Source organism: Erinaceus europaeus, unplaced genomic scaffold (assembly GCF_950295315.1).
Source record: "Erinaceus europaeus unplaced genomic scaffold, mEriEur2.1 scaffold_707, whole genome shotgun sequence".
Taxonomy (NCBI): Eukaryota; Metazoa; Chordata; class Mammalia; order Eulipotyphla; family Erinaceidae; genus Erinaceus; species Erinaceus europaeus.
The window spans coordinates 1,299-19,311 of record NW_026647764.1 but is presented as its reverse complement, the minus strand read 5'-3'; the positions used below and the strand labels follow the sequence as shown (position 1 = coordinate 19,311).

General features: G+C 65.7%; 1 protein-coding gene and 1 long non-coding RNA gene across 5 annotated transcripts; both read right to left on the bottom strand.

Moving 5' to 3' along the window:
- Positions 1–909: 909 nt before the first annotated feature.
- On the bottom strand, positions 910–14,683 carry ITGB2 (integrin subunit beta 2). The gene is made up of 15 exons (XM_060184359.1): positions 14,461–14,683; positions 14,230–14,318; positions 13,910–14,087; positions 12,029–12,199; positions 11,201–11,442; positions 10,633–10,788; positions 9,694–9,789; positions 7,669–7,758; positions 6,973–7,113; positions 6,458–6,645; positions 5,394–5,638; positions 4,822–5,041; positions 3,454–3,659; positions 2,979–3,145; positions 910–1,205 (listed from the first exon to the last, which is right to left on the bottom strand). Exons 1-15 carry the CDS (start codon positions 14,666–14,668, stop codon positions 1,143–1,145), a joined length of 2,460 nt encoding a protein of 819 aa, XP_060040342.1. The 5' UTR covers positions 14,669–14,683; the 3' UTR covers positions 910–1,142.
- On the bottom strand, positions 5,686–6,234 carry LOC107523382 (uncharacterized). 4 transcript variants are annotated; one of them, XR_009548026.1, is made up of 3 exons: positions 6,091–6,234; positions 5,959–6,056; positions 5,686–5,896 (listed from the first exon to the last, which is right to left on the bottom strand). It is a non-coding gene; the product is annotated as an uncharacterized LOC107523382 (long non-coding RNA). The 4 variants fall into 4 exon arrangements; XR_009548027.1 differs by having other exon boundaries at positions 5,686–5,854; XR_009548028.1 differs by having other exon boundaries at positions 5,686–5,882; positions 6,043–6,056.
- Positions 14,684–18,013: the final 3,330 nt, after the last annotated feature.

The window sequence follows — 18,013 nt, the reverse complement described above, 5'->3', positions numbered from 1 at the left end:
GGTGAGTGGGCATATCCAGCAGGGCTAGAGGATTCTGGGGGGGGCCTGTGGGCCCTGCAGGTGGCTGGGGGGTCTAGGGGCCCCTGAGGTTGTATCTGGGACTGGGGAACCTAGGGAGCGGGGGGGGGGGGGGCTAGCTGCGGCTAGGGGGCCCTGGGATGCCCTTGGGATTGTGTCTGGGAGTGGTGGACCCTGGGGATCAGGGGGCCTAGTAGAGGGACTGGGGGTCCCTTGGGGCTGTGTGTGGGACTGGGGGACCCTAGGCTGACCGGGGGCCTAGCAAGGCTGGAGAACGCTGGGGAGGCTGGGTGTTGCGGGGCCCTGAGAGGGCCGTGGGGCCTGGAGGACGCTCGCCCAGAGCTGCCCTGCAGTTGGCGCCTGACCGCCGGCTGTTGGGACCGCCGTCCCTGAGCCCCCCTCCCACCCGCCAGGAAGAGCGGTCACCCCAGGGCTCCGGCCAGTCCAGTGGTCACCCCAGGGGTCTCCTCGAGGCCACCGTGCAGGACTGGGCTGGAGGATTGGTGGGCTTCCCCCCAGGCAGGCCCCTCCCTCCGCGTGGCCTCATCCCTGCACTCACCCACCCGCCCATATGGTGGGCCCCCAAGCAGGTTCCCAGCCTAGATAGGGAGGAGGGGGCAGGAACCGGTTCTGACAGAGCAGCTGCCTTTCAGCTGCGGCCCTGGGTCCGAGGCCGGCAACACCTGGGAGCTCCATTGATGGTGGAACCCTGCTGGCTCTCTCTCCCCGTCTCCCAGTCCCTGTCTCTCTCCTCCTGCAGCGTGCAAGGACCCCTCCCCCCGTGTTCGTGGGGCCAGGCGGGGAGCGTGCCCAGGGCTGAGGCTCCGTGTGTCCGGGCGCCAGAGTGGGGGCCCTCGAGGGCACGAGGGTGGCCCAGCCGCGACACGCGTGCACAGTGGGTGGACCCGCAGAGCCGTTTATTCTCTTTGTGGACATTTGGGGACCGGCCACAGCTCTAGGCCATCGGGAGGGACGCAGCAGTGGGCACCGTGGTCCTGGGAACAGAACAGCGGCCACGTGGTGGGGCACAGTCCGCCGTGGCCCGTCGCTGTGGGGAGTGGGCGGGTGTCTGGAGCCGGGTCTGGGGCGCTCCCCGTGGGCTGTGACTCGGGGCCTCCCGCAGCCTAGCCCTCAGCAAACTTGGGGTTCATGACGGTCGTGGTGGCGCTCTTGAAGAGGGGATTGTCCTGGCGGAGAGGCGTGAGGCGTCAGCAGGAGCGGGGTCTGCCCCCGAGGAGTCCCCGACACCCCGGGAACATCCCCACGTGACAGCCAGGGTCCCGCGCTGGGATGCGGGATGCGCTCCACCAGGACCGAGGGAGGGAGCGAGGCCCTCAGTGGGGTCCCAGTGGGCTGGGGGTGGGGTGAGCGCCCCCCCACTGGCTCTCTGCCCCCAGGTGAGGTTAAGAGAGAACCTCAGTGTTTCCAGAGGAAGGTGGCGTCGGGCACCCTTCCCCCATGGCCCCCACTCCCCACACGAGGCTAATGATGGGGCGCCTCTAAGGAGCTCATCTGACCCTCACGTGAGGCCTGGGGTGTGTGTGGCTTGAACACAGATGAGGTCCTAGCGGGTGGGAAGCCACCCAGGTGAGACCCCAGGTGGGAAGCCCCCAGGTGAGACCCCAGGTGTGAAGCCCCCAGGTGAGACCCCAGGTGTGAGGCTCCAGATGAGGCCCCAGGTGGGATGCCCCCAGATGAGACCCCAGGTGGGAAGCCCCCAGATGAGATGCCAAGTGGGAAGCCCCCAGGTGTGAAGCCCCCAGGTGAGACCCCAGGTGGGAAGCCCCCAGGTGGGAAGCCCCCAGATGAGATGCCAAGTGGGAAGCCCCCAGGTGGGAAGCCCCCAGGTGAGACCCCAGGTGGAAAGCCCCCAGATGAGATGCCAAGTGGGAAGCCCCCAGGTGGGAAGCCCCAGGTGAGACCCCAGGTGGAAAGCCCCCAGATGAGGCCCCAGGTGTGAGGCCCCCAGGTGGGACCCCAGGTGGGATGCCCCCAGGTGGGAAGCCCCCAGGTGAGACCCCAGGTGGGAAGCTCCCAGGTAAGACCCCAGGTGGGAATCCCCCAGGTGAGACCCCAGGTGGGAAGCCCCCAGGTGAGACCCCAGGTGGGAAGCCCCCAGGTGAGACCCCAGGTGTGAGGCTCCAGATGAGGCCCCAGGTGGGAAGCCCCCACATGAGACACCAGGTAGGGAGCACCCAGGTGAGACCCCAGGTGGGAAGCTCCCAGGTGAGACCCCAGGTGGGAATCCCCCAGGTGAGACCCCAGGTGGGAAGCCCCCAGGTGAGACCCCAGGTGGGAAGCCCCCAGGTGAGACCCCAGGTGTGAGGCTCCAGATGAAGCCCCGGGTGGGAAGCCCCCACATGAGACACCAGGTAGGAAGCACACAGGTGAGACCCCAGGTGTGAAGCACCCAGGTGAGACCCCATGTGGGAAGCCCCCAGGTGAGACTCCAGGTGGGAAGCCCCCCAGGAAAGACCCCAGGTGTGAGGCCCCCAGATGAGACCCCAGATGGGAAGCCCCCAGGTGAGACCCCAGGTGTGAGGCCCCAGATGAGACCCCAGGTGGGAAGCCCCCAGGTGAGACCCCAGGTGTGAGGCCCCAGATGAGACCCCAGGTGGGAAGCCCCCAGGTGAGACCCCAGGTGTGAAGCCCCCAGGTGGGACCCCAGGTGGGAAGCCTCCAGATGAGGCCCCAGTTGTGAGGCCCCAGGTGTGAGGCCCCAGGTGGGAAGCCCCCAGGTGAGACCCCAGGTGGGAAGCCCCCAGATGAGACCCCAGGTGGGAAGCTCCCAGGTGAGCCCCCAGGTGGGAAGCCCCCAGGTGAGCCCCCAGGTGGGAAGCCCCCAGGTGAGGCCCCAGGTGGGAAGCCCCCAGGTGTGAGGCCCCAGGTGTGAGCCTCCAGGTGTGAGCCCCCAGGTGTGAGGCCCCAGGTGAGGCCCCAGATGAACCAGCGACACTCACGTTGTTCCACTGAGACCTCAGCTTCTCCTTCTCAAACCGCCGGTACTCCCGCAGGTCACTCAGGTGCGTGAGCGCCTTCCAGGTGGCCAGCAACAGGACCCCGATGAGGACCACGCCCGCCACGGTGCCCCCCACGATGGCGCCCACGTTGGGGCCCTCCACGCACTCTGCGGAGCAGCAGCCGTCAGCCTCCCGGCGCAACCAGGCCTCCCGGGCACGTGCCACCCCAGAACCAACCGGACCCCAGGCCCGGCTCAGGGGGACCTGGGCGCTCGCCACCCCCAAAGGAGCGGGGAGAGGCCTCGGGGTGGCCCCTCACCCCTGCCTCCTGCCCCCGCCACCCTCATCCCTGCCTCCTGCCCCCGCCACCCTCATCCCTGCCTCCTGCCCCCGCCACCCTCACCCCTGTCTCTGTCCAAGTGCAGGGAGTAGCTGCCCCACCCCCTCACCCCTGTCGGGGGGGGGGGGCCCTCACCCCTGTCTCCGTCCACGTGCAGGGAGTAGCGGTCCCAGCCATTGCGCTGTTGTAGCCAGTATGTCATCCAGCATCCCTCTGAGTCCTGCTCCTTGCACCTGCGGCCCTGGGTCCGAGCACTGAGCTGCAGCTGCAGCCCCCCGCACGCCTGAGAGCAGTTCTGGGCGAAGGGACCCTTCTGGAAGCGGAGGCACTCGGCACAGAGGCTGGGAGTGGGGGAGAGCGCTTAGCGAGTGCAGGGGTGGGGGCTCCGGAGGGTGACCTGGGCTTGGGGCCGGGGTGCTGGGGGGGTGCAGGGGAAGGGTCCAGGGGGGGCGTGGAGGTGATCAGGGAAGTGTCTGGGGTCTGGGTGGGGGTCTCAGGGTCCAGCAGTGGATCAAGAGTGCAGAGACGGGTCAGAAGTCCAGAATGGGGATCCCAGATTGGGGGTCCAGGGATGCAGAGTGGGGGGATCCTGGGAGCCAGGGTGGGGGTCCGAGGAGCCAGGGTGGGGTCCTGAGGGCCAGGGTGGGGTCCCGGGGAGCCAGGGTGGGGTCCTGAGGGCCAGGGTGGGGTCCCGGGGAGCCAGGGTGGGAGTCCTGAGGGCCAGGGTGGGTGGGGTCCCGGGGAGCCAGGGTGGGGTCCTGAGGGCCATGGTGGGGTCCCGGGGAGCCAGGGTGGGGTCCTGAGGGCCAGGGTGGGGTCCCGGGGAGCCAGGGTGGGGTCCTGAGGGCCAGGGTGGGTGGGGTCCCGGGGAGCCAGGGTGGGGTCCTGAGGGCCATGGTGGGGTCCCGGGGAGCCAGGGTGGGGTCCTGAGGGCCAGGGTGGGTGGGGTCCCGGGGAGCCAGGGTGGGGTCCTGAGGGCCAGGGTGGGTGGGGTCCCGGGGAGCCAGGGTGGGGTCCTGAGGGCCAGGGTGGGTGGGGTCCCGGGGAGCCAGGGTGGGGTCCTGAGGGCCAGGGTGGGGGTCCTGAGGGCCAGGGTGGTGGTCCCGGGGGGCCAGGGTGGGGGTCTGGGGAGCCAGGGTGGGGTCCTGAGGGCCAGGGTGGGGTCCCAGGGGGCCAGGGTGGGGGTCCGGGGAGCCAGGGTGGGGGCCTGAGGGCCAGGGTGCTCCTGGGGTGTAGGGCGTCCGGAGGTCCAGGGTGGGGGATGAGTCCCGGGGACCAGAGTGGGGTGCCAGTGTGCCGAGGGAAGGGGCGGGGCCTGGGCCGGGGGCGGGGCCTGGAGGAGGCGGGGCCGGTGTCGGGCGGGGCCAGGTCGGGTAGGGGCGGAACCGGGAGGAGGCGGGGAGGGCCCGGGGAGGAGTCATGTGGGCGGGGGGGGGGGGGCACAGGTGGGGCGGAGCCAGGGCGGAGTGTTGGGGGCAGAGTCCGGGCGGGCGGGGCACTCACGCGTAGGGGCCGCAGGGCGACGGGCAGCCCGGACAGTCCTCGCACAGCGGCGGCTGGTAGCCGCGCTCACACTGGCAGGCGCTGCAGCGACACCGGCCGCGCCCGCTGCACTCGGAGCCCTGGCGCGTCAGGCAGCCGGCCGTGGACGTGGCGCACTGGCAGGCCGAGCCCTCGAACCCCGGCCGGCACTTGCACTGGCCGCAGTAGCACAGCCCGCGCTCTGCGGGGACGGGGGCGGGGACGGGGCGGGGCGGGGGCGGGTCGGCCGCGGAGACCAGGCCGCCTGGACCCCAGACGCCGCGCACCCGGGACTCCGCCCCTCACCCCGCCCCCGCAGGCACAAACCCCGCCCCGCCCCAGGCCCCGCCCCAACCCCTCAGGCCCCGCCCCTTCTGCCCCTTCGCCCTCACCCCACTGGCCCCGCACCTCGCCCCGAAGACTCCGCCCCGCCCCCTCACCCCGCCAAACACGCCCCGCCCCCTCACCCCGCCAAACACGCCCCGCCCCTCACCCCGCAGGCCCCGCCCCGCCCCGCAGACCCCGCCCCTCGCCCCGCAGGCCCCGCCCCTCACCCTCGCCCCCGCAGACGCGGCCGTCGAAGCGCTCGCAGTTGAAGTTGTCGCACTCGCAGTAGCGGCCGTAGATCTGGCGGCTGGGCACGTCGCTGGCGTGGCACACGCACTGTCCGCACACGCAGTCGCCCAGCCCCGAGCACACCACCGAGTTGTTGTCGCGGCGGCAGCTGCCCTCCAGGTCCTGGCTGCTGCGGCCCTGCGTCCCGCACTCGCACGCCTTGCCGATGTAGCCCGCGTCGCACCTGCGGGCGGCCCGGCCTCCTGCCACACCTGTCACGCCCCTCACCTGGCCCCAGCCCCAGCCCCGAGCACACCTGGCCCCTACACACCTGGCCCCAGCCCCAGCCCCGAGCACACCTGGCCCCTACACACCTGGCCCCAGCCCCAGCCCCGAGCACACCTGGCCCCTACACACCTGGCCCCAGCCCCAGCCCCGAGCACACCTGGCCCCTACACACCTGGCCCCAGCCCCAGCCCCGAGCACACCTGGCCCTACACCCCTGGCACCAAGCGAGTCACCTGGCCCCTACACACCTGGCCCCAGCCCCAGCCCCGAGCACACCTGGCCCTACACATCTGGCACCAAGCCTCAGCCCGAGTACACCTGGCCCTACACACCTGGCCCCAGCCCCAGTCCCGAGCACACTTGGCCCTACACACCTGGCCCCAGCCCCAGCCCCAGCCCGGAGCACACCTGGCCCTACACACCTGGCACCAAGCCTCAGCCCGAGTACACCTGGCACCTACACACCTGTCCCCAGCCTCAGCCCCGAGCACACCTGGCCCTACACACCTGTCCCCAGCTTCAGCCCCGAGTACACCTGGCCCCTACACACCTGTCCCCTACACACCCGGCCCCTACACACCTGGCCCCGTGCACCTGCCTCCCACATACCTGCTCAGGACACGCCAGTCCCAGTCCCCCTGTCCTCACACTCCTGTTCCCACGCATCTGCCCTGGGCACAGCTGTTCCCAACACACCTGTCCCCACGCACCTGCCACTGCCACACCTGCAGGGGAACACCACCCCCGACACACACCTGCCCCCGACACCCCCCACCTGCAGACACCGCACTCCATGGCGCCCTTGCCGCTGCACAGGCCCTGGCCCCGCTGCTCCCGGCCACACTGGCACTCGCACAGAGGCGACACCCGCACCGTCACCGTGTCCGTGAAGCCCAGCGCCCGGATGGTGAAGGACTGCTCCTGGACACACTCGCTGGCCGTCACCTTCACCTGGAACGTGACCTGCGGGCACAGGCTCAGCCGGGCAGGCTCCTCGGGCTGGGGCCGGCCCTCGCCTGTCCCCACAGCCGGGGGAGGGGGGCTCACACTGGCCCCTGACACCCCCACGCTGGAGAGGTTGGCCGCCTGCTTTAAGAGGCTCTGCTTATGGGGTAGGGGGAACGGAGCCTCAGCGCAGCCCGCGGGCCCCCGGACCTCAGCCTCCCCCTGCCGCCAGACTTCACCCGGACGGACGCAGGGCCACGGCCTTCGCTACCCTCTGCACGCAGGGCCTGTCTGCCCCCCAGCTCCCCGCCACAGGACGCGCCAGAGGCGGGCGGGCGGGCTCACCGGGACGTTGATCTGGACGCCGTCACAGTCGCCGCGGGGCTGGTCCAGCTTGGGCTCCCCCTTGCTGCAGAAGGAGTCGTAGGAGACCTTCAGGGTGCTGGGGAGACCGCTGTGGTCCAGGAAGACCCTGGAGGAGAGCTTCTGCAGGCAGAGGGGCCGGTGAGGGAGACGGTGAGGGAGACTGCAGGCTGCGGGCCCTGCTCGCCTGCCCCTCCCCACATGGCCCCGAGCCCGCCGCGCGCGTGGAGAGAGAGATGAGAGAGACGGGGAGACGGGACAGGACGCATGGGCGCAGACGGCAGCCCCCGAGGCAGGCTCAGCCGACCCCCGTGTGTGCCCGTCAGGGAACGAGACTCAGCTGCCGGAGGACGGAGAGGGACGCAGCCCCCTGGGTAGTCACGGCGGCTCCACGGGGGCGCCCCACGCAGGGGTGGGTGAGCCGGGGCCACTCCCGGGCGGACGGGTGGGCAGACAGAGCCTCCCCTCCCCTGGCCCGACTCCCACCCGTGTCCCGACTGCCCTCCTGGGGCGGGGGTGACGTCTGAGCAGGAGCCCGGCTGCCCGCTAGCCCAGCTGGGGGCGTGGGCTCCCTCCCCGCGCTCAAGGCCCCTGGCAAGATGTCTCCCCGCCGCCACACGCCCCTGCCGTGACCCCAGGGGAGAGACCGCCCCACCGCGGAGGAGGCCCCGCACGCACGTTGTAGGCGTTCTTGATGAGCTGGACCACGTTGCTGGAGTCCTCAGACAGCTCGCCCACCTCCGACTTGGGGATGATCTCCGTGAGTTTCTGTGGGCAGGAAGAGCCCCGTCAGGGCCGCCCGCCCCGGGGCCCCACACCTCTGCGTCTCCCTGCTCCTGTGGCCCCCGGGGAACCTGGTCCCAGGCCCTCGGTGAGGTCGGAGCCCGCAGGGGCGGCATGTGGAGGGGCCTGGGGGACACACCTCAGCTGGGGACCTCGAGCTGCCGCCTTCACGCAGACAGGTATCACCAGAGAACATCCCAGCTGTGCACACGGCACCACAGAGCCCCCAGGGCACAGGGGAGAGGGGAGGGCAGGCCACTGGGGGCTGGCATCTGGGTGTGTGTGTGTGTGTGTGTGTGTGTGTGTGAGTGTGAGTGTGTGTGTGTGTGTGTGTATGAGTGTGTGTGAGTGCGTGTGTGTGTGAGTGTGTGTGTGAGTGCGTGTGTGTGTGAGTGTGTGTGTGTGAGTGCGTGTGTGTGTGAGTGTGTGTGTGTGAGTGCGTGTGTGTGTGAGTGTGTGTGTGTATGAGTGTGTGTGAGTGCGTGTGTGTGCGCGTGTGTGTGAGTGTGTGTGTGAGTGTGTGTGAGTGTGTGTGAGTGTGTATGAGTGTGAGTGTGTGTGAGTGTGTGTGAGTGTGTGTGTGTGTGTGAGTGTGTGTGTGTGTGTGTGAGTGTGTGAGTGTGTATGAGTGTGAGTGTGTGTGAGTGTGTGTGTGAGTGCGTGTGTGCGCGCACGTGTGTGAGTGTGTGTGAGTGTGTGTGTGTGAGTGTGTGTGAGTGCGTGTGTGTGCGTGTGTGTGTGAGTGTGTGTGAGTGTGTGTGTGTGAGTGTGTGTGTGTGTGAGTGTGTGTGTGAGTGTGTGAGTGTGTGTGTGTGTGAGTGTGTGAGAGTGTGTGAGTGTGTGTGTGTGAGTGTGTGTGTGAGTGTGTGTGAGTGCGTGTGTGTGCGTGTGTGTGTGAGTGCGTGTGTGTGCGTGTGTGTGTGAGTGTGTGTGAGTGTGTGAGTGTGTGTGTGAGTGTGCGTGTGTGTGTGTGTGAGTGTGTGTGTGAGTGTGTGTGAGTGCGTGTGTGTGCGTGTGTGAGTGTGTGTCTGTGTGTGAGTGCGTGTGAGTGTGTGTGTCTGTGTGTGTGTGTGTATGAGTGTGTGTGTGTGAGTGAGTGTGTGTGTCTGTGTGTGAGTGTGTGTGAGTGTGTCTGTGTATGAGTGTGTGTGTGAGTGTGTGTGTGAGTGTGTGTGTATGAGTCTTTGTGTGAGTGTGTGTGAGTGTGTGAGTTGTGTGACTGTGTGTGAGTGTGTGTGAGCGTGTGTGTGACTGTGTGAGTGTGTGTGTGTGAGTGTGTGTGAGCGTGTGTGTGACTGTGTGAGTGTGTGTGTGACTGTGTGTGTGTGTGTGAGCGTGTGTGTGAGCGTGTGTGTGAGCGAGTGTGTGTGAGTGTATGTGTGAATGTGTGTGTGTGTGTGTGTGTGTGTGTGCGCGCGTGTGTGTGCAGAGCTGGGGCTTCACACTCCAGTGTGGGCAATTTCCCCATTCCTGGTCTGATTTTTTCATTCAGTGGTGCCCGAGATAAGCACACAGTACAAAGCACAAGGACCCAGGTTCGAACCCCCATCCCCACCTGCAGGGGAGAAGCTTCACAAGTGGTGAAGCAGGGCTGCAGGTGTCTCTCTCTCTCTCTCTCTCTCTCTATCTCCCCCTCCATCTCTGTCCCGTCCACTAAAATGGACACACTGGCCACCAGGAGCCGTGGATTCCTAGCGCCGGCACCGAGCCCCGGCGAGAACCCTGGAGGCAAAAGTGAATAAAACCCGATGAGAGCGGCCAAGAGAAGCCCAGGCCGCAGCCCGCCCGCCGGCGCACACACCCTCCCGTCAGGGGCACCGGAACCGTCGTCCCTGTGTCTCCGGGCCTCGCCTGCTCTAGGGGACCGCGGGCGCCGGACGGGGCGGGACGGCACCAGGACGCGGGCTCGGCGCCACTCACCTCGTAGGTCTTCACCATCTTCTTGGTCACGGCGAAGATGGGCTGGATGTTGCTTTCGGCCAGCTTGTGCGCCAGCTGGCCCACCGAGGGGTAGTCCTGCGAGGCGGGCAGTGAGCGGCCGGCCGGGGCCCCACCCTCCGCCGACAAAGGGGCCTGGGACGCACCCCGGAGTAGAGGGCACCCCGGCGCCCTCTGTGCCCGCAGCTCCGTGGGTGGCTGACGAGGGCATCTGAGTCGGTGCCCGAGAAGGCAGGGCAGGGGTGGGCACCCCAGGGCGGGCTCCGGGGCGTGGGGGACACGCTTCCTGTGGAGGGTGGGGCTCAGCTGCCCCTTCAGGGAGGGTGGCTCTGAGGCTGCCTGTGGGGGACCCAGGCCCTGGCTTGCGGAGCTGACGCTGAGGAGGGTCCCCGGGTGGGACTGACCCCCCCCCAGAGCTGACGCTGAGGAGGGTCCCCGGGTGGGACTGACCCCCCAGAGCTGACGCTGAGGGGGGTCCCCGGGTGGGACTGACCTCCCAGAGCTGACGCTGAGGAGGGACCCCGCGTGGGACTGACCCCCAGAGCTGACGCTGAGGAGGGTCCCCGGGTGGGACTGACCCCCAGAGCTGACGCTGAGGAGGGTCCCCGGGTGGGACTGACCCCCCAGAGCTGACGCTGAGGAGGGTCCCCGGGTGGGACTGACCCCCAGAGCTGACGCTGAGGAGGGTCCCCGGGTGGGACTGACCCCCAGAGCTGACGCTGAGGAGGGTCCCCGGGTGGGACTGACCCCCAGAGCTGACGCTGAGGAGGGTCCCCGGGTGGGACTGACCCCCAGAGCTGACGCTGAGGAGGGTCCCCGGGTGGGACTGACCCCCAGAGCTGACGCTGAGGAGGGTCCCCGGGTGGGACTGACCCCCAGAGCTGATGCCCTGACCCCCAGAGCCCGGCTGCGGCCACTCACAAACTCATTGCTCCGTTTGTACACGCCGCCCTCCAGGTGACAGTGCCCGTCGTTGGGCGTGAGGATGGCGCCCAGTTTCCCGTCTCCCGCAAAGTGGAAGCCATCGTCCGTGGCAAAGACCAGCAGCCGCGTGACGTTGCGCCAGCCAATCTCGTCCTGGGGGTGGGGGTGGGGGGTGGGCATCGTATCCCCTGGTTCTGGGGCCAAGGCCTGCCGGCTGCCCACCACCTTGCCTGATTCTGGGGGCGAGGGACCCTCCCGCTCCAGCCCCCCAAACCATCGCCTCAGAGGAGCCCATCCGCTCCAGCCCTGCATCCCACCTGCCCCCCACTCCAGCCCCAGCCTGCACCCCCATCCCAGCTCTGCATCCCACCTGCCCCCCACCCCAGCCCTGCATTCCACCTGCCCCCCGCCCCAGCCCTGCATCCCACCTGCCCCCTGCTCCAGCCCTGCATCCCACCTGCCCCCCGCCCCAGCCCTGCATCCCACCTGCCCCCCACTCCAGCCCCAGCCTGCACCCCCAACACCAGCCTCAGTCCGTCCATCTGTCCATCTGCCCACGGCTCACCGGGCAGGCGGCCACCTGCATGATGGCGTCCAGCCCGCCCTCGGGTGCGTCCAGGTTGCCTGAGATGCTCTGCTTGCCCACCTCTGTGCGGAACTGCTCCGAGTTGCTGGTGAGGCTGAGCACGTGGCGGAAGGAGAAGGGCGGCTGGCAGCGCTCCTCCCGCTTGGGGCACGGGTTCCGCAGCTTCTCGGGGTGTGTGTTCACAAACGGGAGCACCGTTTTGTCCACAAAGGACCCAAAGCCTGGGACACGGGGTCCGGGGAGGGGGTTACAGGGTCAGGGGAGGGGGTTACGGGGTCATGGGGGATGGGGGTTAAGGGGTCATGGGGGTGGGGGTTACGGGGCCATGGGGGGTGGGGGTTACGGGGTCATGTGGGATGGGCAAAGGGTCAGGGGAGGGGGTTACAGGGTAATGGGGGATGGGGACACGGGGTCGGGAGGGGGTTACGTGGTCATGGGGGACAGGGCACAGAGTCCGGGGAGGGTGTTACGGGGTCAGGGAAGGGGCTACAGGGTCATGGGGGATGGGGGCACGGGGTCAGGGGATGGGGTTACAGAGTCATGTGGGATGGGGCACGGGGTCAGGGGAGGGGGTTACGGGGTCATGGGGGATGGGGACACAGGGTCGGGGGGTACGCGAACCTGAAAATACAGGGCAAAGGGGACACAGGAACACGAGAGCAAAGGTGTTGGATATAGGGACACGGGCACAGGACACAGGGACAGGGTCGGCAGAGGGGACACAGGGCTCCGGAGCACAGGGACACGAGGACGTGGAGAAAGGAGATGGGCCCGTGGGACACAGCGGCCTGGGCAGGGCGGGCTCACCCACGCGCCCCGACTCTGTGATGCCGTTGAGTGCCCGCAGCAGGTCCCCGCCCAGCTTCTGCACGTTCCTGAGGTCGTCCAGCATGGAGTAGGACAGGTCCATGAGATAGTACAGGTCGATGGGGTAGCCCTTGGCCCGCCGGAATGTCACGTTGAAGACGGCCGCCTGGCCTGGGGATGGGGACGGTGGGACAGAGACATTATGGATGGGGGATGATGGGGACAGAGACATTATGGATGGGGGATGGTGGGGACAGAGACATTATGGATGGGGGATGATGGGGACAGGGACATTATGGATGGGGGATGATGGGGACAGAGACATTATGGATGGGGGATGATGGGGACGGAGACATTATGGATGGGGATGGTGGGGACAGAGACATTATGGATGGGGGATGATGGGGACAGAGACATTATGGATGGGGGATGATGGGGACAGAGACATTATGGATGGGGGATGGTGGGGACAGAGACATTATGGATGCGGGATGATGGGGACAGAGACATTATGGATGGGGGATGATGGGACAGAGACATTATGGATGGGGGATGATGGGACAGAGACATTATGGATGGGGGATGGTGGGGACAGAGACATTATGGATGGGGGATGGTGGGGACAGAGACATTATGGATGGGGGATGGTGGGACAGAGACATTATGGATGGGGGATGGTGGGACAGAGACATTATGGATGGGGGATGGTGGGACAGAGACATTATGGATGGGGGATGATGGGGACAGAGACATTATGGATGGGGGATGATGGGGACAGAGACATTATGGATGGGGGATGATGGGGACAGGGACATTATGGATGGGGGATGATGGGGACAGAGACATTATGGATGGGGGATGATGGGGACGGAGACATTATGGATGGGGATGGTGGGGACAGAGACATTATGGATGGGGGATAATGGGGACAGAGACATTATGGATGGGGGATGATGGGGACAGAGACATTATGGATGGGGGATGGTGGGGACAGAGACATTATGGATGCGGGATGATGGGGACAGAGACATTATGGATGGGGGATGATGGGGACAGAGACATTATGGATGGGGGATGATGGGACAGAGACATTATGGATGGGGGATGATGGGACAGAGACATTATGGATGGGGGATGGTGGGGACAGAGACATTATGGATGGGGGATGGTGGGACAGAGACATTATGGATGGGGGATGGTGGGACAGAGACATTATGGATGGGGGATGATGGGGACAGAGACATTATGGATGGGGGATGGTGGGACAGAGACATTATGGATGGGGGATGGTGGGACAGAGACATTATGGATGGGGGATGGTGGGACAGAGACATTATGGATGGGGGATGGTGGGGACAGAGACATTATGGATGGGGGATGGTGGGACAGAGACATTATGGATGGGGGATGGTGGGACAGAGACATTATGGATGGGGGATGGTGGGACAGAGACATTATGGATGGGGGATGATGGGGACAGAGACAATATGGATGGGGGATGATGGGGACAGAGACATTATGGATGGGGGATGATGGGGACAGAGACATTATGGATGGGGGATGATGGGGACAGAGACATTATGGATGGGGGATGATGGGGACAGAGACATTATGGATGGGGGATGATGGGGACAGAGACATTATGGATGAGGGATGATGGGACAGAGACATTACGGATGGGGGATGGTGGGGACAGAGACATTATGGATGGTGGATGGTGGGACAGGGATGGTGGGGACGGGGGATGGTGAGGATGGGAGATGGTGGGGGGACAGTGGGGACTGGACGGTGGGGACAGGGGATGGTGGGGACGGGATGCTGGTGACGGGCTTGAGGAGAGCCCCCCCCCCCAGCTGTTCCCCACCACTGTCCTGTCCCTACCCGGCCGCAGGGACAGAGTCACATGCCGGGGGGACAGCTGTTCCCGGCCTCCTGGGTCCCGGCGGCTGTCAGCCTGGCTCCTGGGGTCCACGATGTCGTCAGCAGGGCAGCCTTTGAGCAGCAGCTGAACCCGCGAGTCGCAGCGCACTGAGTCGGGCTCCCCGCGCCCCGTGAAGTTCTGGGCAGATGAGGCAGCTGGGTGGGTGGCCGCCGAGGGCCGAGGGCCCGGTCCTCGAGGGTCCCCCGCCGCCCCCCAAAGCCCGGACAGAGCAGGGGTGGGGTGGGGCAGGCTAGGGGCGTTGCGGGTGTGTGGGGCTCACCAGCTGCTGACACCAGGCACAGCCTGGCCCTGACTCCACACAGTCTCTGCAGGTGCTCACTTTGTACTTGGTGCACTCCTGGGGGAGGACTGAGGGGGCGTGAGGAAAGACGGGGGGGGGGGCTGCGAGGAGGGGAGGACGGGGCTGAGGGGGCACGGGAGGGGCCGGGTGGAGGGGCTGAGGGGCACAGCGCTGCTGAGGGGATGGGTGTGGGGAGCTGCTGGGACTTACCGGGCCGCAGGGAGAGCAGAGTCAGTAGGAGGCGCAGCAGGAGGTAGGGGTGCAGGGTGGCCTGTAGGGAGCAGGCTGGGTGACCCCAAGGCCTGTGCCCTGGGGGGGTTTCACACTGTCCCCAAGGAGGGGCTGGTGGAAAATGAGGCTGTGGCTTCAGGGGGGCCTGCCTGGCCAGAGACAGGTGCACACACAGGTGTACACACATGCTCACACACACACCATCTGCACACACACTCACACACACAGAGGTTCACACACAGGCACACACACAGGCTCACAGGCACACACACACACACACACACACACATACACTCACAGGCTCACACACTCACACAGAGGCTCACATACACTCACACACACACTCACACGCATACACACACACTCACACGCATACACACACACTTACACACACACTCACACACAGGCTCACACACACAGGCACACACACTCACACACACTCACACACACACAGTTACACACACAGTCACACACACTCTCACACACACACTCACAGGCACACACACACAGTCACTCACACACAGTCACACACACACAGGCTCACACACACAGTCACACACACTCACACACACACAGTTACACACACAGTCACACACACACTCTCTCACACACACTCACAGGCACACACACAGTCACTCACACACAGTCACACACACAGGCATACACACACAGTCACACACTCACAGGCACACACACAGTCACACACACAGTCACACACACAGTCACACACACTCACAGGCACACACACTCACACACTCACAGTCACACACACACTCAGAGGCACACACACTCACAGGCACACACACAGTCACATACTCACAGGCACACACACAGTCACACACACACACTCTCACACACACAGTCACACACACACACTCACACACACACTCACAGGCACACACACACAGTCACACACACTCACACACACACACAGTCACATACACTCAGAGGCACACACACACTCACAGGCACACACACAGTCACTCACACACAGTCACACACACAGGCATACACACACAGTCACACACACTCACAGGCACACACACAGTCACACACACAGTCACACACACAGTCACACACACTCACAGGCACACACACACTCACACACACACAGTCACACACACTCAGAGGCACACACACTCACAGGCACACACACAGTCACATACTCACAGGCACACACACAGTCACACACACACACTCTCACACACACAGTCACACACACACACTCACAGGCACACACACAGTCACACACACTCACACACACACACAGTCACATACACTCAGAGGCACACACACACTCACAGGCACACACACACACACACACACACACACACACACACACACACTCTCTCTCTCTCTCTCATGCATACTCGCTCACAGGCTCACTCACTCCCGAGTAGGCTGGGCCCTGACTGGGGTGGTGTCCCCACGACCTGTTCCTCCAGCCACACCTGCTGCCCCCATGTTGGCCCGGCTGAGTGGCCGTCCCTGGGTCGCTGACCCAACTTGGGCTGCCGTGTCCTGGGAGGCTCCCAGGGCAGACGGTGCGGTGGCAGCCCCCAGGACCGGCACCCAGAGCGGGAGGGCCCATGCTTTCCCGGCCCCAGCTGACCTCTGCCCCAGAGCCTGGGGTTCCCAGCCCTGCCATGACAGCCAGACCTGAGGTGTCAAAACCCAGTTCCCACAAAAAGCAGAACTCTCCCCAGGCCAAGGGGAGGGGGTTCCCGTTCATGCTGTGGGGGCAGGCGCAGCCCTGCTCCTGGGTCCCCTACAGCTGGGACCCCTCAAAGCCTGGTGATGAGGGGGAGACAACGCTCTCCGCTGCTCGAGGCACAGGCCAGAGGGCCCGCCAAGCACCCTCTCCCCACACTGCCCCCAGTCTGGGAAGTGTCACCCCGGGACCCAGACAGACCCCAACATCCATGCGGGGAAACCAAGGCAGGGCTCCCAGAGGGGATGCACCCCAGCCCTACCCAGCATAGGATGGCACCCTGTGGGCCCAGAGGGGAACGCACCCCAGAGGGGAACGCACCCCAGCCCTACCCAGCACAGGACGGCACCCTGCGGGCCCAGAGACAGGGTGGGGCGCCTCTGTGTGACCTCTTCGTGACCTGCCCCCACCCCTCCTGGGAGTCTCCCTGAGCCAAGCCCCCCCCCCCCCAGGTGGAGGTGCCTGGGTGCTGGGCAGCCACCACGAGTAGACAGGTAGTCCCCACTGTCCCCACAAGGCTGTCCCTGGAGTGTCCTGGCCCCAGTGCCCGCAAGGGCCACTTCCTGGCCCAGGAGTGGCAGGCCCCGTGTGGAGCACCCATATTTGGCAAAAGGAGGAACAGGGCAGCAGGGGTGGGGCTCAGCAAGGGGCCTGTGTAGGGTGCAGAGTGCAGAGTGCAGGGTGCAGGGTGCAGGGTGCGGGGAGGTGGCCACTAGGCCCCAGCTGTCATTGTGCAGCCCCTATGTCAGTGGCCACCTCTGCTGTCTGGCTTCTGTGACCCAGAGCCAGGCGGGGGCCAGGGTCCCGAGAGCAGGCTAGGGGGCTTCAGGGGGGAGGAGGCAGAACAGGGGGCAGGGGGGCAGGGACACCCAGTCACATACACTCATCCCCCACCCCTCACACACCCCCATCACGGATTCTCTCACTCATCCGCAACGTACCTCACCCTCTCCCTCAGCCCCTCTCCCAACAGCCAGGACCTTTGGATACCGTGGAAGATGGGGTTCCAGGCTCTGACGAAACCCTGTACCTGTTTCCCTAATTGCTACACGGACCCCCAGCCCCAGTTACTAACCACCACCATGCAGACTCCACCCCACCAGTTTCCCTACAACCCTCCACACACAGACCCCAGGCCCTGTATCCCTAAACCCCACACACACAGCCACCAGGCCCTGAATCCCTACAAACACACAGCCCCCAGACCCTGTACCCCTAACCCACACACACAGCCCCCAGACCCCGTATCCCTAACCCAAACACACAGCCCCCAGACCCCGTACGCCTAACCCCCACACAAGCCCCCAGACCCCGTATCCCTAACCCACACACACAGCCCCAGACCCCGTACTCCTAACCCCCACACACAGCCCCCAGACCCCATATCCCTAACCCACACACAATCCCCAGACCCCGTACTCCTAACCCCCACACACAGCCCCCAGACCCCATATCCCTAACCCACACACACATCCCCCAGACCCCGTACTCCTTACCCCCACACACAGCCCCCAGACCCCATATCCCTAACCCACACACACAGCCCCCAGGCCCCGTATACCTAACCCACACACAGCCCCCAGACCCCATATCCCTAACCCACACACACAGCCCCCAGGCCCCGTATACCTAACCCACACACAGCCCCAGACCCCATATCCCTAACCCCCACACACAGCCCCCAGGCCCTGTATCCCTAACCCACACACACAGCCCCCAGGCCCCTAACACCCACACACAGCCCCCAGGCCCTGTATCCCTAACCCACACACAGCCCCCAGGCCCCTAACACCCACACAGCCCTCAGGCCCCGTATCCCTA

What these genes read in the sequence shown, in the direction of transcription:
- ITGB2 (XM_060184359.1), bottom strand. Translation starts at nt 14,668, where the DNA reads ATGTGTGTACACCTGTGTGTGCACCTGTCTCTGGCCAGGCAGGCCCCC. An exon ending in GACTCTGTCCCTGCGGCCGG is followed by an intron (nt 12,200 to 13,909) that starts GTAGGGACAGGA and finishes CCCCATCCCCAG; the next exon opens with GCCAGGCGGCCGTCTTCAAC. An exon ending in TCATCAAGAACGCCTACAAC is followed by an intron (nt 7,114 to 7,668) that starts GTGCGTGCGGGG and finishes CTCTGCCTGCAG; the next exon opens with AAGCTCTCCTCCAGGGTCTT.